Source organism: Aptenodytes patagonicus, chromosome 12 (genome assembly GCF_965638725.1).
Source record: "Aptenodytes patagonicus chromosome 12, bAptPat1.pri.cur, whole genome shotgun sequence".
In the NCBI taxonomy this organism is placed as follows: Eukaryota; Metazoa; Chordata; class Aves; order Sphenisciformes; family Spheniscidae; genus Aptenodytes; species Aptenodytes patagonicus.
In genome coordinates this window covers 2,636,502-2,652,235 of record NC_134960.1, presented here as the reverse complement: position 1 = coordinate 2,652,235, position 15,734 = coordinate 2,636,502, and the positions used below count along the sequence as shown (strand labels likewise).

The following is a 15,734-nucleotide window of genomic DNA, read 5'->3' as shown; positions in this document are numbered from 1 at the left end:
TGTTACAGGACCAGTTTAAACACCCACGGGTCTGCTGTTACAGCTTTCGTTCCTCCTGGAGCTGAAACAAAAAGTCTGGTAACAGGTATCTGTTTACCAGACAGGACTTGGCAGGTGCAGGCGGGAATCCTAGAAAGCTCCGGTCCGGTAAGTCTCGCTGTGCTGCCCATCGGATCCGCGGAGTCTCCTGCCCAGCAGCTCGTCTCTGGGGCCACTTAACTCTGCTCGTGCCCCGGCTCGTCCCCATCCCAGTCCGACGCCTCGCGTGCAGCGAGGGCACCCGGGGAAGGTACGTACCAGGGAAGTAAACCATCAAAAATAGCGGGTGCAACTGCTTCAGGCAAAGCAAGGTCTCCATCTTTTGCTGATTATTTGTTCCCTCTTCAAGAATACAGGACCTGTATTAATCTGAATGCGCTGAAAGCCGCTGTATGTACACTCTGCTGCATCTCCCCAAGTTAATTCTTTTTCCTGTTGTACGATTATTACTTCACTTTTCTTGACACCGCTGTATCGTAATTTGAACTTACAGTTAATAAAACCTTACCAAGATTTCTCAGTAACCTTTATTCCTGTGCAGCAGCCCAGAGAGACAGAAAAGGGAGTGTAACTGGGCAGATGGGCACAAATACGGGAACTTGCAGGAGAGGAATTACAAACGCTCGACTACCGTGACAAACTGCTCTGCAGGTAACTTTAGGAATGAGTGTACGGACCAGTGCGAAGACCACGGCTTTAGGCTTACGTCTGTTCTCCTCACGCGAAGTCAAGCGTCGGCACGGACGGTCAGGACCGCCCTCCCGTCTTACTACCGCTTTTTGGGCCAACGACATTCACAACTGAGGGGACGGCAAGTTCGGATACAAATTCCCGTTTGAGATGGATTAATTCCTTAAGAGACCCCAAATGAAATGGCTGCGGCACCTCCGAGTACGAGGAAGCATGCCCCAAGAGGGATGCGTGACAGGAGACGGACGGATGTCGAGCTGGAGATGGTCACAGTTTATAGACTCAGCAACACTCTTGTACTGCAAGTATAAAAAACGGGCAGAAAAATGTACCAGAAGTAAATTGACATACTGTATTTATTGCACAAATTTCCCCTAAAATTGGGAATGGTTATTATAATACAAGTGCACATCTTGGGAAATATATACAAAAACAGAAGAGATAACAAGTATGTACATTTTACCCAGCATTTTACAAGTACCACCATCTAAATAATTTAGAGAAAGCAAAAAATTGTCATAAAACATCTATAATAACTAATAGGGAAAACATACGCAAGGTGTGAAATCCTTTCTTTTAAGTATTTTTTGTTCTTAGCAGCCCAGTGTTTGCCAATTGCAACAAAAACAAATTTGCTAATTTGTGTGCCTAGCACACTTAGTTTTCAGCCAGAAAATTAAGACATGTTAATGGAGATTGGTAATAGTGGAAAAAAGAAATCAAACATTAGTTTTCTATTCACATAAAACAAATCGCGATACACTTTTTTAAGAGTCGATGCTATAGTCCTGTAAAAGATCCCTTTTCGTATTATTTAACAGACAGACATACGTACCACATTGTTCATGTACCCTAAAAGTTAACTTACAGAATAACGTCCCATCACACGAGGGTTTTGGCTGCCTTTTGACTACAATACTGCTGGAGAGGCTGCCGCCCTGCCGAGAGCCGCCGCGCGGCCCCGCGGGCTCTGCGGGGACCGGCACCGGTGGGCGCAGGACGAGGAAGCCGCATCCGTGGCCGCTTCGTCTGGGACTGACTGAACACACCATTACGGCGACGTTAACGGGTTGTGCGAGGCAGAAGACGGCGGGGGAGGATGCCGCCGAACAACCACCTTTTTCTCCTTCTCAGGTTAATACTAATTTCAAGCTGCGCAAGGGCCTTTCTCGAGAGTCAAATCCGTTTCAAAGCAATACCCACAATTCGCCTAATAAGGGTTAAACGGAGGAGAACGTAGTTATTTTCCTGTGAGGATGCATTCTAAGCACAGTCCTGGGAGGCGCCAGGATTACGGTGCGGGCGCTCCCCAGCTATTCGGGCATGTCCTACGGAGGAACCCACCCAAGGAACCTCCCCGGAGGAAGGGCAGGAGCGCATCCTCGGGCTTCCTCAACCAGGCCCACAACGCCAGCACCCGGCAGCACTAACATCGTCAGGTTACAGCTGCAAATCTATGTACAATGTTCAGAACCATAACTATTGGCTATATAACGTATTATAGCAAAGAGTTAAAAATTCATATTCTGAGCTCAATCCTATATTTCATTAAAAACGTGTTTACACAACTGGGCCCCTACGTTCTGTGCTCATTCCAAAAGCCAGATGTAATATAATTGTGTGGTGAAGAAAGGACATTTGAAGAATAGGGGAGAAACACATCCTTAGGTCACGTATTAAACCCAAGTTTCTTCCCTGCAGCAGTCAGCGTTAGGTTTTATATACAGAAGAGTTTCAGATGACACTGCCTATATTAATGTTTGGTTTACTCACTAACGTCGACTCAGTCCTACACGGAAAGGGGTGATGGGTTTGCCATGTAGATCTTCCCTGGAACAGAGTCTTAAGTTACAGATTTTAAATATTACAGAAAAAAAACCCACTCTGGGTGAAATCCTGGCCCCAGCGAAGGAAGGGAGGAGAGCTTTGTCGTTGACAGCGGTGGGGCAGGGATCTCTCCTATTGTTTTCAAGTTTATCAAATGGTTAAAATAGATTTGCATTTAAAATAACTCTGCAAACAACAATAGCAGGCGTGCTATACTATTGAAAAGATGATTACAGAATGACATTATTTATAGAACTGTTATAGAGTTTAGCGACCAAGTGAACACGTATCTCCTACTTCTGCGGATAATCCATGAATTTCGATATACTGAATGTAATCGATGAAAACAGAACCTAAAAATCAGCAACATTAATTGGCTGCTAGGACAAATACGCAAAGAAAAGCCTGTAATGAAGTGTCCAGTTAAACTGAGGTAGTAGAGCCTTTGAAAACATAATCCACCTACCACTGTATATTTACATTACTTACACCAGATTGGGTCCATCAGCTATTCGTACAACTATTGTATATACAATGACAAAACAGCGATGGCTGAGTAGAGGAGAAATGCTGAGAATAAAACAAACAACATTTCCTGCTGGTAATTACACAAGTGAGTAGAAAAGGGATTAGAGTCATCTGCGTCGAGGGTATATTTGTCAAAAAATAATTTTGATATTACTATACTCTGGTGTAATCAATGTTCATTTTTTGTAGAATGGTTTTAAAAAATATATCAATTAGTTACCTGAGCAATTAAGGGTCAGAGTCTATCCGTTTTTTCCCCAATGCTTTGGTACAATTATTTCTAGTTCATTATTTCAATAGCTGACTGACTGCTGTAAAAAGAATATGATGTTGCAAGAACATTAGAGACCATAAAAAAGTTAGAGGTAATAGTCGTGTCATTCTGGGGACCCCACGGGGAAATTTCAGCCAACGTTCTCTTTAGATATGGGTTGGTTTTTGTTTTTGTTTTTGTTTTTTTTTAACGTTTTGATTACATTGTGGAAGAAAAGCATCACTTAGTATAAAGCAACGTCTAAACATTATAAACATTTAATACTGGTTACAACATCCGGCCAAGAAAGAGAACCTCCATCGCCAGTCTGTCTGTTGGCCTCTTCCTCCCTGTCCCCCCCGACGCCCCCCGCTATTCCCTCTCCCCAGGGGAAAGATCATAAATAGATTTTGGAGCTGAGTGTCATTAATAAGCTTTTTACAAAACACACCAACCCCCCCAACCCCTGTTCTTCCTCTGGGAAGCGTCCAGAATTTGACTATGCCATGGAAAAGCAGGGGCTGTTTACAAATCATTGCAGCTTGAGAATCACAGATCTGACGAGATCCTAATCGGTAGGAGCCAGTCTGAAGGCAGCTGCTGCATTCTCCTGTCGAGTTTGTAACTGGCGATGGCATCGTGTATTTCTCAAAGCAGTTCTTCCTCACATTCCCCAGTATAAATTACAGTTAGCCACTGCGGCAGAAACTGATTAAAAAATGCAGATCTTCAGCTTTTGCTAAAATCTTTGCTTTTCCGTGGTTGAAATCTCGGCCTTACTCATTCTTCCTTTTTCCTTTCTTTATCCTTTTTTATAAATGACCAAGTGGGAGAGGAAAAGTCTCCAACTGTTTGCGTAACGTGCAGTCATACATGGAGGTGCTGCAGCTCACCGAGCAGTTTGTTTTAGTTGCTTCAAAGAGAAAGGAGCCAGAACGAGTTGTCTTCCACTTTATTTCCAGAGGGGGAAAAAAGTCAACGTCTGCGGCCTCTGGCATTTTAAAGTAGTATCTGGGCAACATACGGAGAGTGAGTGCTTGCTACAGCTGCCAGTAAAGGGAGGTCGCTGGATTCAATCCTAAAAGGAAGCAGAAGAGTCACATTTAATCTAACCTGAAACGTCGCTGGGCTGCGCACGTGCGTTGGTAACCACATTGCCTGCTCAAGCCCAAGCGTTTGTGCTCGGGCCGTGAGCGTATACAGCTCCGAGTGGCGGGGCATTCTTCAAGTAAAATTGAAGCCAATTGCGCTTCTCTCCTCATGCAGCGCTGCCAGCTGGGCTACACACTCCAGCCACCAGATTGTTTCGAACCTCCCCTCCAGACATGCCTGCTCGCGCTGATGAGCGACAGCTCTGCACTGTCAACGCTGCCTTAGCTCCTACCTGCCTGGATTTTTTTTCACAGGGCCAACAGACTGGTGAGACAGTGGATGGAGGGAGGGAAAACAGCAGATTCCTTCCTACCCTCAAAGTAAAGGGAGCAATAGTTGGGGGACAAAGCGCAGGAGCGGAGGACTAGGCTAAACTACTTCTGCAGCTACCAAGGAAGCCCTGGCACCGTGCTGCAGCTCACCCGGCTGCAGCTGCTCCCCCATCTCCAGCTCCACACATGCTCCGTGTGCCTTCCTGCTCACCCCATACTCCTCTGCATAAAAAGATATGCAGAGCCTTCCTATAAACACCCCTTAAATAGCTTCTCTGCCTGTGCCCCACACCCACAGAGACGTATTATGTGCCTTACATGACACAGAGGGTGTTTTCTGCCATGTAGGGAAAGTCAACCTGGAGGCATCAGGTGCCCCACGTTGTTCAGTGATGACTGACCAACTAAGGAAGGAGTCTGATAAGCTCTGGAGCGCTGAGCCCATCTTCCTGCCCGGAGGGAAGAGAGAGAGGCTGGGGGATCCTCAGGATCAAGCAATGGCTAAGGAGAAGCCTGCGGCCATGGGTGATTTATACCACACTACGGTTCCAGTCCCATTTAGGAATCCATTTTGCTGTGCTTAGAACAAGCCCAGGCGGAGGATTTGGCACCAAGAAACCCAGGGCGGCACCGCTCGGAGGAAGTTTGTGATCGTACCCCAGCACCATGCCCAGCTCCTTGACGTGAACTCTCATCTGGCCCTTGAGATACTCGGACAGCATCTTGCTTTTGAAATAGAGCTCCTGCAGCCGATCTTCCAGGTGCATAACACACTAGAAAGCAAAGGGAGTTGCGTCAGGGAGAAGACAGCACTATACCCAAACCGCACCCAGCCTCAGAGCAAAACAGCACAGACCCCATACGTCTACTGCCTTTTCCGTGGCCGTGTCTAGGTGAATAATTAGTAAGATATTCACTGGCAAGACTCTTACTTTTGAGCAGAAGCCTTTGATTGCATGTTAAATTAGAATTAATGAGACAGCTGTCTTGATTACGGAGTAGCGTTTAAATGGACAGCTCGAACAGCTACAGCAGGGGATGCACTGGCTTCTAAAATCGTGGCTACGGATAAATAAACTAGGCAGAACCTTACAACCTCTTTAACCTATGAAGGGAAAGGATGCTTTAAAAACATCACCCGCTCGACTGTCATTCATACTTACGAAGTTTGGAGATAAATTATGCTTGTAAAGCTGAAGAGTGGAATGAAGCAGGTTGGAGACGAGACTCGAGACTAACACTTCTTTTCCCAGCTTATTATCAATCATTCGTCTCTGGCTACTGGCCACTTGCACCGTCCATTTGTCCGTGTCTGCAATAATGCAGACGGCTTCTGCAATCGGTTCGTCCAGAACAGGATGCTAGAAACAAAAAATGAACAGCAGAACCCTGAGAATGACAAACAAGAACGGTCTTTTCACAAAACGTCGCCTTCCTGGATAGCAGGGATAGCATCCCAGACACTGCTACACCTAAAATACAGTAACACGTGCTAACACTGCATTCCATCTATTGAAAACAGAGCTTTATTGTAAGCAAGGCACAGTCTTAGAAGGACGGTCGCTATTTTGCATTCTCTTCCAGGCTTGAAAGTGTGTCACTGGCTGACAATTAAATCTTTTGATATTTGATATAAAGAGTTCTGACATGTCTAAAGTACATTTTAAACCCCTAAAACTGAAAGAACCAAGACCCCAACTCGCTGCTCAACATGGCTGTGTTAACGAGGTCGGTTTTATTCCCAGTTGCCACGGGTTTCCCTTTAGGGGAGGGCCAGCAGAGGGAGTCAGGAACCAAGCCTGCGCCCAGCTCCTCCATTCCTTCCAAGTAGCGTTCCACCTCTCTAAAGCCATGGAGGTTTTTTGGAACCCCACTGTCCTTCCCCAATACATTTTTTGGGCTGGCTGCTAGGAAGCACCTCTGTCCGAAGAGTCCCACGGGGACTTCACACAGGGCTAGGATGCAGTTATTATTTTACTTGAAGATAAGCACATAAAATCTTGCTCGGTCTTTTCATATCCTCTCAGTCTTTGACTTCTGCAACTGAAGTTTAAGTCTGCTGATGGACATGCACTGCTATTAGGTTATATTTCAGATAAATCCGTTTCATAGCAGCAGCTACCTCACACTGCTGCCTCTGTTGCCTGAAGTTCAATTACACTTCACAAATGGCTTAAACATTCAGCCTAAAACACAATGGCTTAAACCAGCGCCTAGAACAGCCACGCAGGGAACGAAACTCCCCCCCGCAGGGTTGGGCACAAGGAAAGGGGACAGTAACGTGGGGAATGGGCGCAGGAAGGGTAGCTGTGCCTGTGTAAGGTGTGACGCACGTCGTTAACTCGAGAGGTGTGGAAGAAGGGGACATTTTGGAGGCTCCCAGGGGAGCACTCAGAGAAGCAGACTGCCTGCTCACCAGTCTCTGCATGGGTCTTTCCCCATTCCCTTGGGAATAAACTAGAGGGGAGCACAATCACGCTTTTCAGTGACAGCCTGCTTTCCACTCCTCTCCTGGTGACTATAAAAGGGGTAGGAAACGCCACGCTTCCCAGTCATGCCCCAGTTCATCTAGGGAAAAGCTGCTGTGGAGAAGAGATGATTTCCAACACACGAGAAGTGCGAGTCCCCTTAGGACAATCATCTTTATATTGTTTTCTCCTTTTCCGGTAAAGCCGGCACCATCCGACATTTTTACTACAATCCTAAAAAAGGAGTAATGTCCCCAAAATGCTGAGCATTCCTGATGGCTTCACCACGGAGAACACGTTCTGCCCCACAAGCAGCAGCACGTTGGTTAGACGTGCATGGAAAGAGGAGGGAGCAAAGGCAGCTTCTGCACAACCACTGCAGCAAGACTCTGTGCCCGGGAAGAGATGCACGGCAACCTCAGCGTTTGGTCTTGTTTAACGTCGTTGCATCCTGTGGGCATCCAACCATCAGCAGGCTGCCAGGCCTACAGGAGACAACGATTTCTCTACGGCTTAGCACAGAGATGCGTCTTCCCAAGGGCACGAGCGTCTCAGCTGGCTTCAGTGGGAGTCTAAGTCTTTGTGCTCCAGATTTGCAGTGAAATACCCACGTTTTTCAGACGCATTGAGAGAGGAGAAAAAATTGGTGACCTGGGACTGGAGAAACCTGAAGAGAGCTGTGACAGTAAATATTTCCACTGCCAGCAGGTTTGTACATTCAAAAACATTTGCCTTTCCCTACTGTGACAAATACATTTACCAAATATAGCTTAATTACCTGCACAGCATGAGACAAATCTGACACCAAACAGTGCCTCAGCTTTTCATCACTTCCTATTCCTTGCAAAACAAAGTCAGGGACATAACATGAACAGTAGCCACCTAGTAAGGATCTTCCAAAATTGGCAATACTGGGCTGGACAGAGTTCACTTCAACTAATTTTGACCTGCAAGAAAAGCATATCAAAGAGATGTACAATAGTAAAAAACACATTCAGCTTACAGAGAGGTTGCATCTTCACATTTAGCATATCTCTTCTAACTTCCATTCAAGCACTTTTTAAAAAGAAAGAGTTCAAAGTCAGCTTTTGCAGTCAGCCCATTCTGGAAGAAAAGGATACGAGCCAAGATCGCAATGCACAATTAATATTTTTTTCCAGACTGCTGATCTCTCTATATTCTTTTACAACCAGCAAGCTCAAGAGACACTTTTCCAACCACTGATGCCAAGTTAGGCTACATTCCTCCAAACATGTGACATGAGAAGAGGCTCTTATCTTTTTTAGGCTCTATTACTGCTGAATAGTACTTACCCAGGGAAGGGAATCTCATATTCTTCTGCCCAATCTTCTTGCTCCCCTCCGTAATAGTTACTGCTTGGTCTAGCTAGATCATGACCTGTATCCTCACTTTCGCTGTCACCCAGGGCACTATCTGAACTCTCATTTCTTGGAATGTCCCAATCAATTCCCGGGGCGACTTTTTTCTCTACGTTTTCTCTGTCCCCATGGGGGACGCGAATAGAGATTTTCTCTCTTTGGTCCTGCTCATTAAAGCAGTTTTTGTAGGTCTCTTGTCGAACAGAGTCCATAAATTTACAAAACTCACTAGGTGGTTTGCTAGTCTTTGTACACAGCTTTTTAGAAAACTCTAAACTAGTGTTGTGAGCAAGAAGGTCTGTAGCTGCTTGCCCTGGAATATCATCAATAGTCCGGGTTTCAATTGAACTGTCATCAGTAAAATATTCGTCAAACAGACTCATGCTCTCAGTGTTGTATGGATTTGGATTCCAGCTCTGATGCTCACTAGCAACTTGAGGAAAGGGTTCAGCTGTCCCACAGTCTCTATTTTGGTCCTCAACAGTTTGTTTAGCTTCACAGTTCTGATCAGCAGGCACTCCTTCCTCTGTTGCTGGCGGGCTGTGATGCCTAGCAATTTGTTCCACTACTGCCTGACTTCTGAGTTCGATGTCTGAATCGGGTGACATGGAATCTCCGATGAGGAAAGTCACCTTTGTCTGAGCTTCGGCAGCACTGCAAGGAAACACATCGCAGAAGAGCTTATCCGGCGGCTTCTTTTCCACGGCAATACCGGGTGACCTTGTTACGCTGACCGCCTGGTTGCCCGATTCCAGCGAGTCTTCGTTCCTCCACACGTTTGCTGTTGGCTCCAAACCAGATTCCGTCACTACACGTTTTTCTGGTGAAGCTGACCCTGTGCACACCACGATCTCTAGTTTTGTGTCCAGGCAGGGTCTCGGTTGCTTAACATCAACAGCATCTTCCTGGCAATCGTCAGGAACAATAGTTCTGTTCTCATCTGAAGAAGTTTCCAGCTCTACCTTAGGAGTGTTTTGAGCGTCTTCTCTCTCCTGCTGTGAAACACCTTCTATGTTTTGTGCAAGGGAAATCGGACATTTGCAATATTTACAGCTACAGTTAGGAGTTCTCACTTCTTCAGACTCCGTCGGTAGCAAGTTGCCCCTGTTCTTGTGCATTGTGACAAGCACATACTCAGATTCTTCTACTTCTCCTTTCTCCAGCGTGGTGGTTATAACAGTTCCAGGCATGACAATGGCTTCATCTTCCCCATTTTCTAGAAGATGCGTCTCTTGAAGTTCAGAGCATCTGATGAAGTAAGTAAGGAAATAAAGCAATCTCTGTACCAGGTCATGCCTTTTGCCAACCACAACTGTTTTTGCTAATCTCACAGGTGATCCAATAGCCCCATACAGGTCACCTAGAATAGGAAATAAAACAGACAATTATTTTGCATCTTTACAATAAATTATTCTTCTAACAGACAATTGTTGTGGCCAGTTTTCAACGGCCAGGTCTACAACAGAAAAATACTAAAGCAGAAGAGTGAGGACAGCTATGCTAGTATTTTATTTTCAATACAGAGAATCCCAAAGATGCTGTTGGTATCGTATGTAAGGTGACACACTGGTCAGGGAGACATCTGATCTCACGTATTAGGGGGTATTCGCACCACCTAACTTCGGTGTCTAGCTTTGGAGGCTCGTCTCCTGGGTTCCTTATATAGCCATGGGAGAGAGGAGGCATCTGCTCTGAATTACCCTGGATAGTCTGGAAACTGGGCTGAACTTTTACCCACCAAGAGAAAGCCGTAAGGAGAAACAAACTTAGGCCAAGAACGAGGGCAAAAAGTGACAGTGGCGGGCGCATAGCTGAAGCCAACCTTCTTCTCTTCCCTCCCCTTGAGCTCTACTATGGGTTGGATGGGTTGTTTTGACTGTACTCCAGATTCACCTGGGGAAGTGCCTGTGCATGCGTTGTTCTGGAGGTATTAGGGCACTGCATGAATGCAGGGATGGGGGGACAAGGGATCCAAGAGGCCTCGAAGGCCAACCTAAGCACAGTGGATCCCTTGAGTCCCATGAGCTCTGAAATCAAGTCTTCTTGCCAAGTCCCTAGCCATTCCTGCCTATATCAGAACAGGGCAACCTTGCAGAAGTTTCCTTTCCCTTCCCTAACCAAATTCCATGAGAGTTTGTGTGCAGAGTAGGACAATCTGACCAGAGAGTAGGAAGCTCATCTCCTCTTCTCTACTCAGCAATTAGAAGACAGTGTGACTAGCTACTCGATCGACTAGGCTTTGAGACCTTACCCAGGGGGTTGCCTAGGCACGCCTGTACTGTGTCGCTCCTTTGCCTGTTGTATTGAGAGTCTGTTCATTTCTTATCAAAAGATGGTTTTCCTTGATTTGCTCTTTCCAGAACCAGGCTTATTGATAGCAGCATCCCAACAAATAAAAATCGATTTTCCTTATAGAGGGAGGACCAGAGGAGGACTGGAATCCCCCATCATCACCAGGGCAGGTGACCTTAAGAGACCTGCCATAGATGACTAAAGAGGGCCTTACTTTTTGGCTGCCATTTTATAATTGATAATGCCTTAAGAAATTACAGCACATATAAAAAGATACAGTGACTACCCCTAAGCCTGAAATACACACTTTTGTCTCATTTTGAATTAAAAAAAAAAAAAATTTAACTTGGGGGGGAGTAACAAGCATCCATAAAAACCACCGCGCGCATACCCGTTGATGTAAAGCTGTTGGACGGTTTAGAGATGTTTGCCACATACCGAGCTGTGCCCACAGTGGGTTGTATGGATGAGTTTTGGCCAGCATGTCCACGCTCTGGGAAGAATGCTTTTCCAGGAAGATTCTTATAGGCGGCTGGCCATTTGGCATGACGGTAGGGACCCAGGCCAAGTGGTTAGTCAGGACTGCAGTCAGTAAAGCTGGTAAGAACCTGAAAGCAAAACGTTCATCGTTTTTTTCCACGTACACACTCAGGATGTTAAACTGACAGCAGTTCTACAGTCTATATGGATCAAGGATTGCAGAAACAACCTAACAAAGTTGGCAGAGATCATCCCTTCGGTCTTGGTTCTTTGGGGAGAGAAGGGAGAGCTGTACCCTCCCTCCCACCCCTGCAAAGCTCTTTTTTAGAACACACATTTAAAGTAAAATGCAGTATTTTAAACTTGTGGCATCTCAGTTCCTCTGTTTGGCAATAATTATGAGACTTCCTATTTTGCAAGCTTTATGTTGTAAAACATCTCAAAACCAACTTACTTTGTTCACTCTAAGATAATAGTGGCACTGTGTGGCCTCTGTACTCCAAGAAGGAGATCCCAAGCCCTTAAGATCTCTGACTATTGATGAGAAGGAAGACTATTGCTACCAAACCTGTAAAATAACTAGCTGCTGTAGTCTTTCATCTGTCTGTCATGCAATTTCAGCACATATGGCTGCTCCTTTTCAAAAATAAAAAACCCCAAAGTTCTGTAGCTCAGCCAGAAAGGCTGTGTCCTTACACCGGCAAAACAGTTTTCACTAGCTAAGCAAGTAAGGTGAAAAACCTTTCTGAAAAATGTTAACTATCTGATTTATTGTAACGATAGCACATGCTTTCTGCTCCACGGAGGGAAGACTCTCTTTCCCCAGTCCCCTTTCCCGGCAGGAGGAGCGTGCAGAAGTGCAGCCCAAGAGCCTCCCGCATGCCAACAGATGGTGCTGGCGGCCGCCGCAGCGGCTCAGGTGCCCAGGGAGGAAAACAGTCGAACGCCACCGAGCCTCAAAATAATGCTATTTAAATAGTTTACAAGCATCAGGAACCCTACAGTTTAAATTTAGGCCCATTTCCTCGCTGGAGACAGCCAAAGGAGGAAAGGAGATTTAAAACTGGATTGAAAAGGATATGGGGCTTGATTTTCCTCTTGCTTCCATCAGTGTAAATCTTACTGTATTTAAAACAAAGCAAGCAAACAAACCCAAACAAATGCCCGTTTAAATGTAACCAAGATGTATAGGGCTCAGAAAGGCAGGGACCAAAGGGGCTAATCCCAGGAAAAAGCTTCCACTGCAGCAGGAACCGATTTTAAGAAAATACAGTTGAACCCCTCACAACTCCCTACGGTTTCTCCCATTGCACTGAGGCAGGAGAAGGTGGACCACGCTGACTGCTGTCACCCTCCCATCTGGGGGAGAGAAAAGATGACAAAGTTGGTAGCAAAGCTGGAAGATGGTGAGCAGCAGCCCCTTCCCCTGCGACCGCCCCTTCCCCACCCTGCAGGGAGCAGTTTTCCCAGAGCTAACAGCTGGTCTTTCAGTGCCATTCCCACTCAAACTTCACATGTTTGTGCTCGTTTTAGGACTTCGGTGGAGCCAAACGCTTTAAAAACTTCCCCTATTCATGCCCTGGGGAAAGAGGATGAAGTGTTGACAAAAGAGTAAATTTATCAGATTCTCCTGAGTTTATCAAGAACATTCTCTTTCTGAATTTTTAACAACTGCTCAGGGCTATGTCCTGAGGGCAGAAAGGTGAGTACTAATGAAGCACACAATTTCTTTAGTGGCATTTTACAGAAGTCAGGTTTAATAGCAATTTGTGGTCAGACAGTATTACAGACACGGCTCTTACTGAATGTCTAACCTTGCTCGTCATATGGTAACTGATTTTGAAAGGTAGATTAATGCATTTCATAAGGTATGTTCACCCCCTTCCAGACATACACACCCATCACGCGCTTCCTATGGACATGTTTCAAATGTTTAGCCTCTACCAAGATTTAGAGGATTGTGGGGAAGCAGGCATTTAATGAGATTCATTCTCTTTTTTTTTTTGTTTTAAACAAAGTATTTATGGATGGTCTTTTGATTCTTTGATTACCCCGATTTTAAAAACAGATTCAAAAATTGGTTTGAAATAAAAAGGCATAAGCACATATGTAATTTAAAAACTAAAATCCACCATACTGGTTTTTAGAAGCATTTTCCATCAAAAAAGTGAATTCCTTCATGAAGCGATGGCAAAGCTGGTTCTTTTCTGGTGTCCCCGACATCATAGTAAGCCAGACAGGCTCCCCAATCCGTGGCATCGTGTAGAGATTGCAAATAGTCGTTCTAGAAAGGAAAAAAAAAAAAAAAATCCAGAGTAAACAAAATAACGAAAGGCAGAGATCCCTATTCAGAGAATTTACTGCAACCTTTCGTTCCAGCTGTCATTTCTATCAGAAACAAAATTTCTCCAATCAACCATTATCCAAACCATGTTGTTCATTAAATAGTATTAATTCACCCTTCCACCTCAGAGAGTTAAGCGTCACAGGTTCTTCATGCATCTGCCTGCACTGATCCCAAGCACGGTAGCATTCACCGTCAAAAATCAAGAGCTGCCCTGTTCCGAATGGAGAAGAAATCAATGATTTTTTGTTGTTACCTCCCTGCTTTCTCTCCATTTCATTCAAAACATGTAAATCCTCCATAGTTCTGCTTGATTTATGACTAGGACAAGTTTATGTGCATCTGACTTATAAAAATACCTTAACTTCCTCCTTGCTTTAAAAAATTGCTGTCTCTCCAGGCCAACCCCACCAAAGTGGGGGGGATTTGTAGAGAAGGGGACCAGGTTACTTCTTTAGCTTTAAATAAAGTGTGTGAGAGTCAAAGTTACCCCACGGTTTCAAGGATGGCGCACCTACCCACATCCTTTTTGACTCTACAGAGGACAGTAAATACACGATTAAAACTTTAGCTCTGCAGTAAAACACCAGATTAAAACCCCTCAGATTACTGTTAAACTCCTCTAAAATCTAAACCAAATTATAGTTTTAAGTACAGTGCCTACATTATGACACTATGGGAACCTGTGTTTTCATCACGGTAAAAATGTAAGCCTGAAAAAACACAGAACAACAAAGGAAATGACTGATCAATTCAGGTTTCTCCCCACCTAATGCACTACTTTTTCTAGAAGAGATCTTTTTGGTTTACAAGACAAAGATTTACACTATCCCATTATCCCTAGTACCACCCCTGATTTATAAAGATCTTCTCTGATATGTTGGTCGAAAAATTTATAGACACTTCCAGAAGTAAAGCAATGGCTGTGCACGTCAGGAAGGCAAACACACTCAAGCAGCAGCTGCCAAATCTTCTGTGGTTTAGTGTTTAAAATGAAACTCCCTAGGAAGTGAGAGCCCAGCATGTCAGCAGCAGAGCAGCACACAACGGTGCCGGTACGAGGGGCACTCAGGGGAGGAAGGAGTTATTCCCCGGTTATTCAGCAGAGAAGAAAGCAGCTGTACGGTGACAAGACCCCCTGAGCAGCTCCCCAAAGGGCAGCAAAGGTGACCGTGCACCGTGCCGAAGTCGCCAGGACTGCTCAGAAGAAAGGGGGTGAGGGGGGCAGCGGCATTTTCTGCCATTTTTTTTCCTACCAGTTTTCATTAAATACAAAATCCACCCTGCGTGTTCACAACAGTCAAAATCAACCCTGTCTTCCTCAAAGGTTCGATTTTCAGACACTCCACTGCCACAGGCATGATGGGAAAGCCAGAAAACAGTCAACGGGCTGGAGAGGGGGAAAGTCAAAATTACCAGACCCACCAGCACTCAGAGGGCTTGCTGTTTGCTGGGTCAGTTTAGAGTAGCCTCAGAGCTGCTCTACGTTAACCCTCTGCTGCTGGTCCTCTCCTGGGAGAAGAGCACAGACTGATTACAGACCTGGGCACAACAATCCTGCCAGGTTAGACACGAGTGAGGCATGCAGCCAGGGGACACCGGCACCGCGGTGGGAACCGGAGGGTCTCCGGCAGCGCAGCGCTCTCGGGGCACCGGGATTTCATGCCTCAGCAGTAGCGAGCTGGGACTAGAGGTGGGATTATTAAGGGAAAGGTTTCTGTTCACAGCCCATTAACTGGAGTGGATGTTAAAGAGGCCCAAAGAAAGGGAGAAACCCCAAGTCCAGGGACTTCAAAGCTCAAAACAAGTATTGAAACTTACACCCCCCAGACACAGCTGACCTTAGAAGCTGAAGATCAATCGCACAACATAACCTAAAATACAGTTTATTTCTCCTTCACATGCAAACTAACCCAAGCCAAGCCTCTTGCAGCTCGGCTGTTTTGAAAAAAGAAGCTACTTCTATACTAAAACCAACATATTAAAATATTTGTTTTCGTTGAAAAGATA

At 45.3% G+C, this 15,734-nt stretch overlaps 1 protein-coding gene across 3 annotated transcripts in view; it reads right to left on the bottom strand.

The window, feature by feature from the left end:
• Nucleotides 1-1,067: 1,067 nt before the first annotated feature.
• The window catches only part of FNIP1 (folliculin interacting protein 1), a 70,801-nt gene continuing 56,134 nt past the window's right edge, over nt 1,068-15,734 (bottom strand). For all 3 annotated transcript variants that reach the window (XM_076350470.1, XM_076350472.1, XM_076350471.1), the window contains 7 exons: nt 13,518-13,664; nt 11,339-11,508; nt 8,543-9,968; nt 8,008-8,176; nt 5,925-6,122; nt 5,419-5,534; nt 1,068-4,415 (listed from right to left, as the gene is read on the bottom strand). In XM_076350470.1, coding sequence (XP_076206585.1) covers nt 4,337-4,415; nt 5,419-5,534; nt 5,925-6,122; nt 8,008-8,176; nt 8,543-9,968; nt 11,339-11,508; nt 13,518-13,664 — 2,305 coding nt within the window. In that variant the 3' untranslated portion in view covers nt 1,068-4,336. The remainder of the gene's footprint in view (nt 4,416-5,418; nt 5,535-5,924; nt 6,123-8,007; nt 8,177-8,542; nt 9,969-11,338; nt 11,509-13,517; nt 13,665-15,734) is intronic.